The sequence below is a fragment of the Lynx canadensis genome, chromosome D3 (genome assembly GCF_007474595.2).
Source record: "Lynx canadensis isolate LIC74 chromosome D3, mLynCan4.pri.v2, whole genome shotgun sequence".
In the NCBI taxonomy this organism is placed as follows: domain Eukaryota; kingdom Metazoa; phylum Chordata; class Mammalia; order Carnivora; family Felidae; genus Lynx; species Lynx canadensis.
Window position 1 is genome coordinate 57183012 of NC_044314.2, and position 17653 is coordinate 57200664.

The 17653-nt window shown below is 39.3% G+C and overlaps 1 protein-coding gene across 7 annotated transcripts in view; it reads left to right on the plus strand.

Moving 5' to 3' along the window:
• Positions 1-17653, plus strand: part of ARHGAP28 (Rho GTPase activating protein 28) — a 195267-nt gene that overhangs the window by 154940 nt on the left and 22674 nt on the right. For 6 of the 7 annotated variants that reach the window (XM_030336437.2, XM_030336436.1, XM_030336439.1 and 3 more), the window contains 5 exons: positions 333-410; positions 6365-6527; positions 12588-12670; positions 15274-15471; positions 15819-15932. In XM_030336437.2, coding sequence (XP_030192297.1) covers positions 333-410; positions 6365-6527; positions 12588-12670; positions 15274-15471; positions 15819-15932 — 636 coding nt within the window. The remainder of the gene's footprint in view (positions 1-332; positions 411-6364; positions 6528-12587; positions 12671-15273; positions 15472-15818; positions 15933-17653) is intronic. The other variant, XM_030336438.1, reaches the window with a different exon arrangement.

The following is a 17653-nucleotide window of genomic DNA, read 5'->3' on the forward strand; positions in this document are numbered from 1 at the left end:
ATTTAGAATCTTTCCTATTGGTCCATCTGCAGAAAGAGATAGAGTAGTCAGATCTTAAAGTGGGCAAGTGGCCACCTACTTTAGTGGTCAAGAGCCATTACTTTTGAAGGTGGTCTTAGGAAACCCCCAGGAGGTTCTCAGTCTCCACTTCATTTGTAAATTGGAGGCTACTGTTGATTTCAGAGGCAGTTGTAAACATTGAACAAAACATTCAAGTACCAGTCACATATATATGCATGGTAATTTATTGATTGTTGTCACCATCATTATTATTTCAGATGTTTATAATTATATGGAGGTATTTATTTTTATAACATATCATTGCTTTCTAGTTTTTTGAGAAAGTTGAGGAATCAGGCCTGGAATCTGAAGGAATTTTTCGACTTTCTGGATGTACCGCCAAAGTCAAGGTACTGAACGTTTTCTCTCTTTCTATTTGGAGATCTAAGCCAGCTAGACCTGGTTCACACAGGCCCCAGGTTGCAAGTCCTCTGTTGTTGTTGTAGCTGTGTTGTTGTTGATAGGACCACTTGATCCTCGTGTTCCTGGATACCTATGATTAAATGTTTTATATCCTTTTAAATTAAAACAACAACACTAAAAAACCAACAACAGCGAAACAACATACCAATTCACCATCAAAAACTGCCGCTTATCTTTCTTTAGTTTGGAAAAGTTGAAATGTCCCAGCATTGTTTTCTGGGTTAAACATTTTAGTTGGCTGTGTTCCTCTCAGTCATGGAATTCACCAACCCAGTGTTACGTGAGCCCTGTTGCCATTATCAGTTGCTTTGAACTGAGAAACATTCTTTGGCTTTCCTTTTAATGAATGTCCTTACAAGAATATGTAGGAATGGTGGTCACCACCGGAATAGTCACTCAGCCCAGTTCCATTTAAGGTGATGTTAATTTCTCCATATGAAACCACCCAGGTAACATGATTCCTTTTGCTTTGCTTTATTGCTTCTCTATAGTGGCAAACTGTACAGTACCATAATGGAAAGAAGCACTGAAAAGCTTTTCTTATAAATTTCCAGTAAGACCTTCCACTTAGTCTCTGGTGGTGGGGGTGCATCACAGGAAGGAGCCCCACTCTTCTCAGATCACCCCCTGGCTGGTAGACGTGAGAACCTGAGCAGTTTTAAACAGTCCGTCCTTGAGTAAAAAAGTCTCAGGATGAGGGAAAAATTAACTTGGTTGCAGTGTGTAGAGGTAGAAGAGCATCTCTTCATTACTTCATTTTGGTACATGGTTTGGGCAATCCTATTTGTATCAGAAATCTCAGAGTTTTTATTTAGAGGTGTGATGAGCTGTTTTTGTCAGTTGAAACTGAAAATAAATAAGCTGTGCCTGTTGGAAGATTCTGAGGTGGAGTCAGGAGTAGAAGAGGGTTCTCTGGGCATAGAGTTGCTGCAGGACTGGGAAGGCCATGCCTCAGACCAGATGCAGGGCTGATGCTGTCCTTCCCTGTTGCCCCACCTGGCAGAGGGGCCAGATGCCAGCTTCCTCACCGCACTCGGCCACTGCTGAGCTTCCTGTGAAGAAGGGGATGAGGCAGAAGAGCTGGTGTTAACTGTGGGGGGAGTCGGTTGGCTGGGAGTCACCTGCATTATTTTGTGCAGGTAATTCGTTTTGCAAGGGAGATCTGAGCAGTGCACCACACTTTGCCAGTGGCAGAAGGGATTAGGGCATTTTGGAGAGTTGTAACCTCCCTGGGAATGGGGATTGCTAAGTGCTGGCACAAGGTCATTTGAAAGGCAAGAAAAATCCTAATGACTCCTCAAGATTTATTCTTTCTTTGTTTTTATGTTTATTTATTTTGAGAGAGAGAGAGACAGAGCACAAGCAGGGGAGGGGCACACAGAGAGAGAGAGAGAAAGAGAGAGAGTCCCAAGCAGGATCTGTGCTGTCAGTGCAGAGCCCGACAAGGGGCTCAATCTTGCAAACTGGGAGATCACGACCCGAGCTGAAATCAAGAGCCAGATTCTTAACCAACTGAGCCACCCAGGTACCCCATGGTTTATTATTCCTAAATTGAGTCTGCTTTTTGTCTCAGGTTCTGATGGGTATGGTTCTTAAATGTACCCTGAATCAGAGAATGAAAGTTGTCATATCTGTTGGGTCAGAGAACCAAAGGAAAGTCAGGGAAACAAATTTCCTAGACACAATTAGAATTCATTCCCCTAAACCTCTCTCCATAATTGGGAAGCTGCATTTGCACATTCTTCCTGGCCTCTGTGTGTGTGTGTAAAACATAATGGAAATGATTTAAAAATTTTTTTTTCAAAATAATCAAAAGGAGTCAGCCTTATACAACATCTGTTGTGTGCACCAAGTTTAACACCATAGCACAAGTTACTTTTCTTTAGCTAATCTTTGACTGAAAAATGCTTGCCAGAGGCTAATAATCCCTTCAAGAGTGTTCTTATAGGCACATGCATTCCTGAACCACATTTAGGGAAAAGTCCCTTTTCTCCCCTAATCGGGTTTATGTAGTTTCAGCCTATTTCTTCCATCTCTTATTAGTCTGAAAATGTAATCCAGATGTTTTCATGGTTTGAGCTCCAGGAAAACCAATGTGAAAGAAATCTGGGCCAGCGAACAGAAACGGGACTATCGTAGTTAGAAAGACATTGTAACTTGATATATTAAAGGGGTCTTTATTTCTCTCCTTTGTTCAAACTTTAAACTACTTTTGTAAGTTCATCTGTTAGACTAGTTTTTCTAGGAATGTGCTTCGGGAAAGACAGTTAAAAAACCCTCCATTATAATTATCCTCGAATTGTGCCAAATGGATGATGCTAACACTAACGTATCGTTATGAACAATCCAGCCCAGGTTTGTGCTTTCAGGGCCTGGTGAGACGAACAGGGACACAGCCCTGGGGGGCAGCTGCTAGCTTTGACCGCACAGGGAACACAGCAGTGGAGCCCATTTCTGTATTTGAGGCCTCAGATCATTTGGAACCAATTTAATGCTTTGGTGTTTCCAATGATTTTCTTTTCCAAAAATGACAGAAATTTGAGCCAAACACTAGGGAATACATTTTATGGAAGAAGGCAGACTGTTTGACATGCGAGGTTCTCTTTTTTTGTGACTAGCTGCTCTCAGTGTTTCATAATTATGTTACTTGGTCTGCTAGTTTCCCTTCCTGATCTGGTTTTTGAAGCTGAAGGTGGGTCATTTACATTTTCATAAAACAGCCTCTGAAGTGGAAGCAGGTTGTATATTTGCTCAGAGCAGATTTAAGGACGTGGCATCTGACCCTTGCCTAGTTTTCTCATTAACACTGGACAGAAAACATGACTTCTTTAAACTTTAAATGCTTCCTGTCTTTGGCAAACTAAATCCAACGCCTGGTTTATATGGCTTCATGTTTAGGACCGCCGTGGAAATGTTAGCTCTGCCCCTATGTCCCTCGGTTTGCTTTAGTCAGAAGGAAGAGAGGACATTCTTTCTCTCAGTTTTGTTTTATACTAGCCATCCAGACAAGATGAAGACTTACCTCATAGTTGACCCAAATAACTGCATATGCATGGGCTTCCCATAGTAATAATACTAAAGGTTATTACAGACCAACAGGAGGGGGGAGTTATGAACAGCCAGCATTTATTGAGTGCTTACTGTGTGGCGGGCCCTCTCCCCTGAGCTTTACGTTGTATGATCTGATTTAATCTGTGAAGTCATTTCAATATCCCTATTACACAGAAATGTGGGGCACAGGCCTTAGACTTAGTCAGTTGTAGAACTGGGAGGAAAACCTAAAGAGTCTGGTCATAGAGCCTGTTCTTGGTTCTGGAGCCATGTTGCCTCTTAAGCCGCAGGGAACAGCTGACAGGTTAGAATGGTAGTCACGTTACGTTTCAGACAGCTTCCTACAGCAGAGGGACGTGGGAGATGAATCTGAATTATTCTGTTCACGCTGGTGCTTCCTGTCTCCTTGAAATCTGTTTCCCCTTTGCTTTGTGTGGCAGTGGCACCAGGCAATGGATGGAAGTCATTTGCTGCATTCCCTGGCCTTCTTGTTAACACCACCTCCATCTACCCATGACGCAGGCTCGCAATCAGAGTCATCTTGGACTGTTAAGTCCCCTCTGAATAACCCATCACTGATTCTTGAGAATTTTCTCTCTCAGGCATTTCTTCAGTGCCTCCTCTTCTTTCTGTCTTCTGGCTGCTTATCCAGGTTAGTCCTCCATTTTCCAGAAATGGTGCCATGGCCCAGTAGTTAGTCTCCTTGCTTCTAGTCCATTCCCCAGTCAGCACCAAGCTCTATTCTCCTCCAAATCACTTTCCCATCTGGTTGTCAGAAAAGATAAATCTCACCTTGTTGTTCTCTTGCTCGGACATGTTCCTTGTTGCCTCATGGCCCATGGAATAAAGTTCAGTCCCCTGAGGGTCGGCTCTGGATTGCCCCCCAGCCTCAACTCTCTCTCTCTCCTCCTTGCCCGTGATGCTTCAGCAACACTGAACTAATTGGAGTTCCCCAAACACAGTGGGTCTCCTTGCATGTGAACCACGACTAGAGCGCTTTCTGCTGTCTTGGAGTATCCTTCTGTTTCTTCTTCCCCTGACAAGCTCCTCAGACTCGAGAGCTGGCCTGAGAAGAGTTAGATTCTCCTCTTTCATGGCTGCAGTGCATCTAGTATGTGCTCAGAGTTACATCGTGAACTCACAAGACAGTCCCATTCACTGGACCACAAGATGCCCAAAGGCAGAGAATGGATCTCATGCATCCTCCTCTTACCAGAGCCCAGTCTATTCTCTACTTCTTTTATTCTAGGAAAGCCTTTATATGTATGCTTCAGTGCTTTACAGAGTGTATTTATCAGCAAAACATTGCTTTATTTGCTCTATTATTCCTATTAGATTGAGAGCTTCTCAAGGACAAGAAAAAAAATCTCCTCTTGCTGTCATTAGTAAGGGCTAGAGGGTGGCTTGGAATCATGTCTGTCTCTGTAAGGAATGTGTCCTGCCAGAGTGTCCCCAGTGTTGCGGGCTCGGGGAACGATGAGAGCATTAGTGTCTGGGCTGGTTAATGAGCAGCAACTTGGTTGGGAAAGGTCGGATGCGCAGACTGACTCTGACTGTGTGTGACTCAAAGCACTCAGTAAATAAAGCAGAGGCCTCAAAGAAACTGAGGGTTTTCAAAATTCTCTCTTTGGAGTAGTGTCAGTTGGGGAACTGACCACAACTACCTAGTATTAATAGGCAAACTCTGTATGTAGTTCAAGGGGGTTAGTAGGATATGAGTTGGGCTTTGAAAAAGGATCGTGGAGAATGGTGGCACTGATAATCAAATGAGTCATAAGAAAAATGTATAACCCAACTAAAACTTAGGGAGGCTTAGTAATTTCTTTAAAGTACTTACACAGTGTTCCAAACCTTATGAAGGATTGGGCAAGCATGCAAACATGTGGAAGACATGGCTTAAAACTTCACTGTAACTGCTCCAGGATGATGTCATTGATTTGCATGTTGCAGTGAGGTCAGAGTTCCTTTATTGGGATATTTTTTGTTCTGCATGAGAACTAGTTGAGAGGCATACATTCTTGTTCTAATTTAGAAGTAGATGACAAGGATGGCAGAAAGAAGAGATTATGACAAAAAAAAGGGTAGTGAAGGCTTTGTCAAATCAGTGCATTTATCCTGTGGGGATAGGTGATATTCTGCCAAAACCACAGAAACAAAAAACTTGAGAGAGAGAGAGAGAGAGAGAGTGAGAGACTGTACGTGCACACATGTGTGCATGGGGGAGGGACAGAGAGAGAGGGAGAGAGAGAGAATCCCAAGCAGGCCCTATACTGTCAGCACAGAGCCCGACATGGGGTTCTGTCTCACAAACCATGAGATCATGACCTGAGCTGAAATCAAGAGCCAGATGCTTCATCGACTGAGCCACCCAAGGGTCCCAAGATTAACCTTATTCTTTTCTTTTTTTTAAATGTTTATTTATTTCTGGGAGAGAGAGAGCGAGCAAGTGGAGGAAGGGAAGAGAGAGAGACACACACACAGAATTCAAAGCAGACTTCAGGCTCTGAGCTGTTAGCACAGAGCCTGACGCAGGGCTCAAAACCACAAACCACGAGATCATGACCTGAGCCAAAGTTGGGTGCTTAACCGACTGAGCCACCCGGGCGCCCCATATTAACATTATTCTTAAAAGGTTTTAGAAGAATTCATTCAGAAATAGCTATTTCAGTTCATTAATTATGTTGAAAAAGTAAGGCTTTGGAGATGTTGGCTTTTCAATCTGTTTACAAAAATAATTTATGTAATGACAGTTTTTATAAGGGAAAAAGGGGGTCAGGTGGTAAAAAAAAAAAAAACGCCTTGAATGTTGACTGTTTTTCTTGATTTTCAGCAATACCGTGAAGAACTGGATGCCAAGTTTAATTCTGATAAATTTAAATGGGACAGAATGTGCCATAGAGAAGCCGCAGTAATGTTGAAAGCATTTTTCAGAGAACTACCCACCTCTCTCTTCCCCGTGGAATATATACCTGCCTTCATCACTCTAATGGAAAGTAGGTAGAAGAAGTTAAGTGTGAATGGACTGACATATCAGGTCAATAAAGTGCCACAGAGCAGAAGAAAAATGCATAATCACATGTGGTCGTAAATGTACAGATTTGCTATTTCCTGGAAGTGCTTAGTGAAGTATTGAGTTCGATGGTAGACAATCATCTCTTTTCATATTTATATATTAAGTTTGGTAGATAAAAGTTAGAGGGTTTTGTAATTGTTAAAAGAGAAGATGTTGAAAGTCAGGCTCTTGAGATTTGAATTCGTGCTCAGCCATCTGTTAGCCATGTAATCAACCTTTCTCAGCTTCATTGCTGTACCTACAAATTACGTATAATAATTGCTTGTCAGGGTTGATATGGTTATTGAATGAAGACATCTAGAATTGTGCCTCATGTGTAATAGTCCTTCCAAATATAGAAGGTCTCTCCCTTCTTTAAATCTGAAGTCCTGGGTTTGATGATGTGTAACACACAATATAGGCTACACAGAAGATGTTTTGTCTCTGAAAATTACAATATCACTATAGTGTTTTTGAAAATTACAGTCCCCTAGATTAGGCCTTAAGTGAGGAACTTGGATAAAAGCATGGAAACTGGAAAGTGTGTGTTGTATTTGGCAGTGAGGGAATAATTTGGCATGGTTTCAGCCTCAGGGTTGACTATTATAGAGATGTGACAAAAGAGAAATTTAGGAAAGTAGAATGGGGCTACATGATGGGGGCTTTGCCTGCTAACCTGAGGAACTCGGGGGTCACAAGCCTAACTGTGTACAAACCTTAAATAAATGGCAATTCCACATGGACAGAAAACACCAGGGACAAACAGAAAGGACACACCCCATATAAAGAGGTTGGCCACTGCTCAACTCCAGATAATGGTTACCATGCGGGAGTGAGAGCCAAAATCCACACTTTAATGGGGAAACTGTTAATTTGAAAATATCAGCCACAGATTCAAATGTGAAAACACTGTGTGAGCCTAACAAATGATATCTATATCTGCCAGTTTACAGCTTTCTGCAGGTTTACCAGAAGTATAAAATCCTTAAAACCACCAGAAAGAAAATAATGGCCAGGTTCTAATTTTTATGGCAAAACTTGTCCTAAATATTAATAGGTTCTAAGTCTGTAAAAATTGTAACTAAACCAGATTCATAATATAATCCTTTGGGTCTTCATAGAAGAGAATATGATAGGCAAGGCAGGTTTTTTTTCTTAAGCTTTAATTCACATGCCATCTGTGACCAGTATCTCTTTTCTTCGTATGAGGTAGTGTTTTGTTTTATGAGAGAAACTCTCAAAGAGCTTCATTCTTTTTGTGTTTCAGATACTGTGTTTTGTCAGTTGTAGAGTTTCTAGTTGGTGCTTTTTTTAAATTGAATTATAGTTAATACACAGTGTTATATTAGTTTCAGGTATACAGTGTAATTGTTCAATAATTCCATACATTTTTCAGCACTCATCATGATAAGTGTACTCTTAATCCCCTTTATATTTTTCATCCCTTCCCTGCCCACCCCCCTCTGGCAACCACCAGTTTATTTTCTATATTTAAGAGTCTGGTTTTTTGTTTGTCTCTCTTTCTGTGTTCATTTGTTTAGTTTCTTAAATTGCACATGAGTAAAATTATGTGACCCTTGTTTTCTCTGACTTATGTCACTTAGTATTATATCCTGTAGATCCATCCATGTTGTTGCAAATGGCAAGATTTTGTTTTTTTATGGCTGAATAATATTCCATTGTATGTATAATACATACACACATGGTATACATCGAATGTGTATATACACATACATGCACACATCACATCTTCTTTATTTTATTTTATTTTTCACACCACATCTTCTTTATCCATTCATCCATCAGTGGATGCTGGGGTTGCTTCCCTGTCTTGGCTGTTGTAAATAATGCTGCAATAAACATAGGGTGCATATATCTTTTCGAATTAGTGTTTTTATTTTTATTAGATGAATACTGGAATTATTGGATCATATGGTATTTACCTTTTCAATTTTTTTAGGACCCTTCATGCTCTTTTCCACAGTGCTTGTACCAGTTTGCATTCCCATCAATAGTGCACGAGGGTCCATTTTCCTCCACATCCTTGCTAACACTTGTAATTTCTTGTGTTTTTTATTTTAGTCATTCTGACAGGTGTAGGGTGATATCGCATTGTGGTTTTGATCTTCCATTTCCCTGATGATTACTGATGTTGAGCATCTTTTCACGTGTCTGTTGGCCATTTTTATGTCTGTTCGGGTCCTCTGCCCATTTTTTAAATCAGATTATTTGGGGTTTTGGGGGGTTGGGTTATATAAGTTCTTTATATATTTTGAATACTAAACCCTTATCATATATACCATTTGTAAATATCTTCTCCCACTCAGTTGGTTGCCTTTTTGTTTTGTTGATGATTTTCTTCACTATGCAGAAGTATTTTATTTTGGTGTGGTCCCAATAGTTTAATATTGCTCTTGTTTCCCTTGCCTGTGGAGATATATCTAGAAAAGTGTTTCTATGGCTGATGTTAAGAGATTACTGCCTGTGCTTTCTTCTAGAATTTTTACGGATTCAGGTCTCACATTTAGGTCTTTAATCCATTTTGAGTTCATTTTTGTGTATAGTATAAGGCAGGGGTCTAGTTTCATTCTTTTTATGTGACTGTCCAGTTATCCCAGCACCATTTGTTGAAGAGATTATCTTTTCCTCATTGGATATTTTTGCCTCTTTTGTCATATTCTTGCCTCCTTTTTAAGTATTTTCTTTTTTTTTTTTTAATGTTTATTTTTGAAGGAGAGAGATACAGATAGTGAGTAAAGGAGGGGCAGAGAGAGAAGGAAACACAGAATCCAAAGCAGGCTCCAGGCTCTGAGCTGTCAGCACAGAGCCCAACTCAGGGCTTGAACCCACGAACTGTGAGATCATGACCTGAGCCGAAGTCAGACACTCAACCGATTGAGCCACCCAGGTGCCCCTAAGTATTTTCTATTTATTTGCTGAGATGGCCTATCTTTTCATTCATTATCAGAATACTTTCCTTCACATCACTGAACATAGTTATGATAGATGCTTCGGAATCCTTGTCTGCTAATCCCCACAGATGTGGGTCATCTCAAGGTTGGTCTCTGTTGATTGTCTTTTCCCTTGAGAATGCACCACTCTTGCATGTCAAGTAAATTTAAACTGTATCCTGAACAGTGTAAATATTGTGTTTTGGAGGCTCTGTGTTCCATAATTTCCCCAAAGAGTGAGGTTTGGAGTTCTGTTATGGTTTTTGTCATTTGTTTGTTTGTTTGTATTTAAGCCAACCATTTATTTCGACCCAAATTGAACTCAAATTGCCAGTGGTCTTTTGGAAGCAGCTCAACCGTCAGTCTAGTTATTTAATCCTTACCTGTGCTACTCCATACATTCTTGGTTTAGGTCAGCCAGGACTTTATGCCAGAATCAGGGCCTTTGCCCATAATTTCCCAGTGGTTGTAGGCATCTTGAATCCTGTCTTTTAGCTGTTGAGGACAGAAAGACTGGAGTTTTCTTTTGGAGCTTTAGCTACCTCATGCAATACTGACTATAGCCTGACCTCAGACTAAAAGCTAGAGAAGTGGGAAACTCTCCCTGTGCCATTCTCTAATTCCAGGTGTCCAGTCTTCTGAATCTGCCTGCTTTTATTAATTCTCCACTGCCTTAGGGAGTTGTTTTTTGTATTTTGTCCAGCGTTTATAGTTCCCTTCAGGAGGATTGGTCAGGAAGGAGCTTACTCAGCCATACAGAAGCAAGAGTTCCTCCCTTCAGTTTATAAGCCCCCCAAAATAGGATTTTTTGCATAGTTTGCTCTCCTGGAAAATGGGCTGCAGAAGTATTATCTTTACTTTAATCTGTCATGTATATACTAAATAATTTCGTTAAAACAAAGTGGTGCCACAGAGGATTTTATTGTGTTTGTGGCTTCTTGGTATTATAAAATTATGCCAGATCTGGTCAGAGAATCCTATTAAGAAAGGTATACAAATACACTAGTTTCTGTAGCATCATTGTTCCCCATCTGACCGCAGCCAGTACACCTCATTGAAGGGAGAAAATCTGGAAAATATCCTGAAAAGGTTCACAGAGGAGTCCACGTTTCTTTGTATGACTTTGAAAGTGAAAAATACTATGTTGCAGTGATTGATTTGATAGCAGCCGACCCCGCAGGAAGCCCAGAGTTCTGGACTCCTACCAGCAGGGAAAATGGCCTTTTTGCTACCTTAGTGTAAGTTCTAGTTATAACGAGATTTTCTGAAGGAAGAAATTGTGGATACGTGTGTTTAAGCTGCCATTCTTTATTCTCTAAAATGGGGTTTGGAGAATGTAATCGTTGAGTGTAATTGCTTTCTCTTCCCAAACTCAGCCCCAAAATTGTCCACAAAATTAAAACACTAATAGTTCATCCATCAAGTGTTAGATGCTTTTATGAAAAGTTTAATAACTTCCTGGGAAAATAATCCTAACCAGGGTGCAGTAAATGAATTAACTACAAAACGGTTAACCACGAATGGTGTAGGGGCAAGTTACCTAAATAAAATGAAAATAGATTATTTGCCAGTTTACAGAGTTTTAGTCTTAAAAGTATTTTCATAATTGCTCTGAAATTAGTAGAAATACAGAACCTGCAGCTGCATTTGTTGCTCCCCCAGCCAGCCAAAGAACACTTTTGGTTGCATGAGAAGATTAGCCTGCAGTTTATGCATTAAAATAATGCCTTATGTGTCCCTCAGTGCTTTATACGGAGATATGCTCCTGATAGTTCCTATTAATCAGGTAAACTCACATCAGTGTACATTGGCCATTTTCAAAAATATCCTGAACCTGTGTCATTCTTGTTTACAAGTTTTACATAAATTTCCAAAAATCCACATGGGGATTATGCCAAGAGAATGATACAGCCCTATAATAATGTTCCCAACTGTTTGTCTGTTACATGATGATATACATTAGTCATCTACTGCTAACTAGGATGTGCACCATCTCCTGTAACCCAGTAGCTTGTCACAAGAGTGTTTCCACTGCTGTAAAGCTAAGTAGCTTTACAGGCAGTTGACTACCTTTTATCCACTGAATATAAGTAGATTTTCCTTCAACTTGAAAACTCTCCAGGGATGCTAGAACATAATGCTTCCCTTCAGGAACTCCCCACCAAGAGACCATTGTGAAGAGAATACAGAGAGACAAAGAAAAGCCTAGAATGCTCTGATATGCTCTACATTTTCAGCACAGCTGGTTGTGGATTATCCAGTTGTGGATGGAATCCCTAAAATTCTTTCCCTAAAACGGGGAAAAAAGCCAGCTTTGAGAATACTCAAGTATGAATGCCAGCCCTCTGGCGCCATCTTCTGTCATTATCCAGGAATAAAATACTCAAGAATCTCTGGAGATCCAACTGTAGATCTAGAATAAGTGTCATTAATCATAATAAAAAGAACGGACACATACAGAGGTAACTATGTACAGGCATTGATGCAAACGCTATACATACTCACTCATTTAGTCTCTGTAACAAACAAGTGAGGTAGGTATGACTACTCCCATTTTACAGATGGTAAAATAGTAGCAATGAGGGCTTAAATAGCCTGCCCAAGGTCATTCAGTAACTAAGTAGTAGATGCAGGATTTGAACCTGGTTCTAGAATCTGTGCTCCTAATAATTATACTTTGCTGCCTCATCATGTGGAAACAAGATTTACTTTCTGTTGACTTGAGCTTTTAAACCTTCTGTTTATAGCATACAAGTAAAGCAGGGCCACTGGAAGTACTTTGAAAAGGGAAATATTATACAAATCTAGAATTATTTTGAGGCTCTCACTGGCCACCTGTCTCTACAGTGGCATCATGGGATGTGAAAAAGGAGTTGATAGACTGAGGCTCTTGTCCAGGTTAACAAATTTACATTGTTGGGCACAAAACCTGAGTCTTTACCACTGAAAGCTGTCAGGAGCCCTCCTGTGCCACCAGATGTTAGGAAGAAATGCTGTCAGAATGCTTCAGTGTTGTTCAAAATGTGTGGTTATTTCTGTTTTCTTGTTAGGAGGGCCTCCCATCAAAGTACAGTTTCAAGCTTTACACCTCATGGTCATGGCACTGCCCGATGCCAACAGGGACACAGCTCAGGTATGTGGTATCAACCTCATGGTCTGTGATTGGCCCTTCTTAGAGAAAATGGTTCAAATGGAAAAATGGAACCCAAGATGACAACTGACTAAGCCAGCTCAGCACACTGCCAACCTATAATTGTCTTTGCGCATTCCCACTGGTGTTCTCCTGAGGAAGGCAGGAAAGAATGTTAATCCTGGAATCTTCTTTGAACATTTCAGTTCTATTCATTCAATCCATTAAGAGGTACTGAGTATCTGTCTAGTGCCCGGCACCAGGCTAGGGTTAGCAGGAGGAGAAGCACGTAATGTTAGAAGTAAATGAGACCATTATGTAAGCTGCAGAATATAAAACTCTATAAGCTGCTCACTCCAGTCTAGTGGCAAAAGATCCAAGGAGTGTACTCATGGAGGAAATTTGAAATCACTGATTTAAATGAAATTTGTAAAATGTTTGGGTCTTAAAGTTTACAAAAATAATTTAATTAAAGAATCCTAAGATCTTGGAATTTTGGAAATCACCTGATAGGGTCTCCTCATTTTACAGATTAGGAAAATTAGACTCAGAAAAATAATGTCTCCATTAATATATAATAGAACGTGTAATCGAATCATACTCCATTATTCTCCCGAATATTCTTTGCTTTATTTCAGATTTATTTCTTTGCTGTATGTTGGCAAAAATCAAAAGGTCCTCTTGTTATTTTGTAATGATTCTGTATGCAGTGGGAAATTTGTTATAAGTACAACAGGTGTTTGGAATCTTTGAAATGAAATTGAGTTAAGATGAGCTGGAAAGAGCCCGTAATTTTGAGGCCAGTAAACATAACGCTTGAAAACAAAGGTGATTCTTTCTGCTGCCTCTTATCAGACATTTCAATTTGGTGAGGACCTTTCCTCCTACCTAATAAAAATATCTAGGTCAATTATAATGTATGTCAATTATATCATATCCTCAGCCCAAGGATGGGAATTGGATATGACATAAGAATGTCTGTGTCTAATGTAATTCAATAATTTTTCAAAAGCTGGAAATTTATTAGCTTGTTTTTGGGGTTTGTGTTCAACAATGTTCTTTTATATATAAAGGGAAAAAAGGATGCATCTGCTATCAGATATTTTGTTCAGAAATAAGTAATTCGATACTTTTCTAACAAGATCCTCAAAAACATCATGGGACTGGTGAAGAGGTTACACATACACACACACACACACACACACACACACACACAGACACACACAAATTTTTTCCCACTCTACAGTGTGACTAGATCTAGGATTGAAGCTGGTGTGGTAGAGGTCAAGAGCTCTGACTCAAGAATTAGATTTCCTCAGGTCAAATCCTGGCTTTGCCACTTACTTAATTCACACTGGGTGAAGCTACTTTAATTTTTTCATTAGCTTCCTCATCTGTCAAACAGAATTAATAATAGTACCCACTTCACAGGGTTTGTAATGATGACAAAGTCAGTGATATATATGAAGTATTAAGAATAATGCTTGGCTCACAATAAACCCTCAAATTAATGTTAACTATTAATTACTATTATGTGCTACCCATTTTCTCATTAAGAATACTACAGCAGATTCAAACTTGAAAAACTAAAGAATATCTTTTATTCTCTTTTCTTTCTTTTTTAAAGATTTCAGCCCTCTTGGTGAATTTCAGACGGTTCTGATAAGTATCTGTACTTTGGTGGCTTAGCCAAACTTTAAGCTTTCTCAAATCTCCCCCTCGCTCTCTCTCCCTCTCTCTCTTTTTAAATGCCAAGAACAACTTCATGTAAGCATTTCCCTTTGGTCTGCTGAAGATTTGAAAACTGAAAAGCATGGAAAAATGACCCCCAGAAAGTAAAATTTTTTAATTTTTCAATTGAGTTTACATTTGGACTGACTAATGAGATACACATTTTTTTTAATGGGTTTTCCTTTCCCAAGGAAACAGTAAATAGTTTTCAATGACAATGCTTTAAATTAAGGTGTTTTTAGGGGTTCCGGGTGGCTCAGTCGGTTAAGCATCCAACTTCGCTTGGGCTCAGGTCATGATCTCACAGTTCATGGGTTTGAGCCCCACATCGGGCTCTGTGCTGACAGCTCAGAGCCTGAAGCCTGCTTCAGATTCTGTCTCCCTCTCTCTCTGCCCCTCCCCTGCTCATTCTCTCTCACTGCCTCTCAAAAATAAATAAACATTAATTTTTATTTTAATTAAGGTGTTTTTAAGGATTCCTTTTCTTCCTTCATAATAAAACTTCACTTCATGTTTATTTGAATTGCAGTGTTTCCTCTTCCCGGTTTTACTACATAACTTTAATATTTGTCAACCTCATTTTGGATAAAGAAAATAAAACAATGTAAACTTTTACTTATAGAGACTCCAATATAATAAACTCTATAAAAATGGAATACTTTCATGAAGCAGACAATTGAATGAACAGTTCACATATCTCATTAGCACTTTTAAGTAATAAAGGGGACAGCATTACACATTTAGTCATGCTATACAGCCATGCTGTAGTTCTGACAGTTTTCTAGAGGGCACCATGAACGGGTATAGAAATGAATGACAGCACCTAGTGGTGCCTTTTGATAATCTGCAATAGTGTGACTGCCGTTTCTTGCTAGGCCCTCATGACATTCTTCAATAAAGTGATTGCCAACGAATCAAAAAACCGAATGAGTGTATGGAACATTTCTACTGTAATGGCACCAAACCTTTTCTTCAGTCGAAGCAAACATTCTGATTATGAAGAACTACAGTTAGCAAACACTGCAGCCCACATCATCCGCCTAATGCTTAAATACCAAAAGATTCTGTGGAAGGTGAGTAACGGTGCGATGTCTGTGATGTTTTCTTTGGAAGTCCACCAGCACCCAGGAAATGTAAAGACTCCACAAGCGAGCGATACCCTTAGTCACAGGAGGAAATATGAGAAGATCATCCCAGGCTGCCTGTGGCATCTTTGTAAATACTTTCATGACTGTTCCTGAATATGTTTCCCCTCTTAGACAGGAGTGCTTCTCATTTTCTCTAAAATGTAAAGACAAATGCCAGTCTGTTTCCAGGATACTGAGTGGCCAGAAGGAGTTACCATAACTGAAGATGGAGTCTGCCGGGGAGTTTTAATCCAAACACTTTCCTTTCGATTCAAGTAGTGTTTCTTCTCCAGGTTCCATCGTTCCTAATCATGCAAGTCAGAAGAATGAACGAAGCTACGATGCTGTTAAAGAAGCAGCTCCCAAGTGTCAGAAAGCTGCTGAGGAGGAAGACCATAGAACGAGAGGTAATGGCAAGAAACTAAGGGCGCAAATGTTGTTACTGCCCAGGTTTTTATTCCTCAAAGCATAACACAAAGTAGCTTGTAATTTATAACCATAATATTCTCACAAAATATCAGTCTTGTGACCATAAACATTATGGAAATGGTGTTCATAACAGAGTATTGTGGTCTTTCCATTTTGTTGAAATATGTGCTTCTGGTTTAAGTTCTTGAAATAGGTCTATCTGGAAGATTATTTAATACTCTGTGAAGTACTTAAGTCTAAAATGGTTCTCACAAAAGATAAAAGTCAACCTTTTAGTCCCGTGTGAACTAGAATTAGGGCATTCCAGTATCTAGTATGTCTAAAAAATAGAGAACGATTTCTCTAGTGATTGGATAATAAAAGAATATTTAGTCTTCAAGATTAGTCTTTAATCTTCATTGCATTTCAAAGAATTTTTGCTTTAGCATAGTTTGTGTAACAAATAAACAACTGTATTGAGATACAATCCTCATATCATACAGTTTTTTATTTACAGTGTAAAATTCAATAGTTTTTAGTATATTCACAGATATGTGAAATCATCAATGCAATCAACCTTAGAACATTTCATCACCTGGAAAAAAATACCATACCCTTTGGCTATCATCGCCCTAGGCACACCTCTACCATTTCCTCCTGCCAGTCCTAAGCAACAGCTTATCCACTTTCTGTCTCTATAGAGTTCCCTATTTGGGACTTTTAATGAATTAAGTCATATAATATGTGGTCTTCTGTGACTGGTATATTTTCTTTAGCATTATATTTCATGGTTCATCCATGAACCATGGCCAAACAGTATTCCATTATATGGATTTCCACATATCTTTTTATCCATTCATTTATTGATGGACACTTGGGTTGATTATACTGTTTGCTTATTATAAATAATGCTGCTACAAACATTTTTAAGTTTATATGTGGACATATGTTTTTACTTCTCTTGGGTGTATGCTGGGTAATAAAGCAACTCTATGTTGAGTCATCTGAGGAACTGCCAGACTGTTTTCCAAAGCAACTGCCCCATTTTTACATTTTGACCAGTAGTGTGTGAGGATTTAGATTTTTCCATATCCTCACAAAAACTTATTATCAGAAAGTTTTATTCTAGCCATCCTAGTGGCATAGAGTGGTACCTCATTGTGGTTTTGATTTTCATTTCCCTGAAAACTAATGATGTTGAGCGTCTTTTCATGTGCCTGTTGGCCATTTGTGGATCTTCCTTGGAGAAATGTCTATTTAGCTTCTTCCCCAATTTTTGATTCGGTTGTCCTTTTACTATTAAGTTGTAGGGGTTCTTCATATATTCTAGATACAAGTCCCTTATCAGATGTATGATTGGAAAATATTATTTCCCCTTCCATGGGTTGTCTTCTCAATTTCTTGTTTGTGTCCCTTGATGCACAAAGGTTTTTAGTCATGATGAAGTATAATTTATCTACTATTTCTTTTGATGGTCATGTTTTTGTTGTCATATCAAACAATCCTTTGTCAAATCTAAGGTCATGAAGATTTGAACTCTTTGTGTTCTTCCAGGAATTTTCTAGTTTTAGTTTTCACATTTACATCTTTCTTCCATTTTGAGTTATTTGTAGTATGTAATATGAAGTAGGAGTATACAAGTTCTTTCTTTTGCATGTAGCTATCCAGTATCTCAGCATCTTTTGTTAAAAAGACGAATCTTTCCCCCAACAAATGGTCT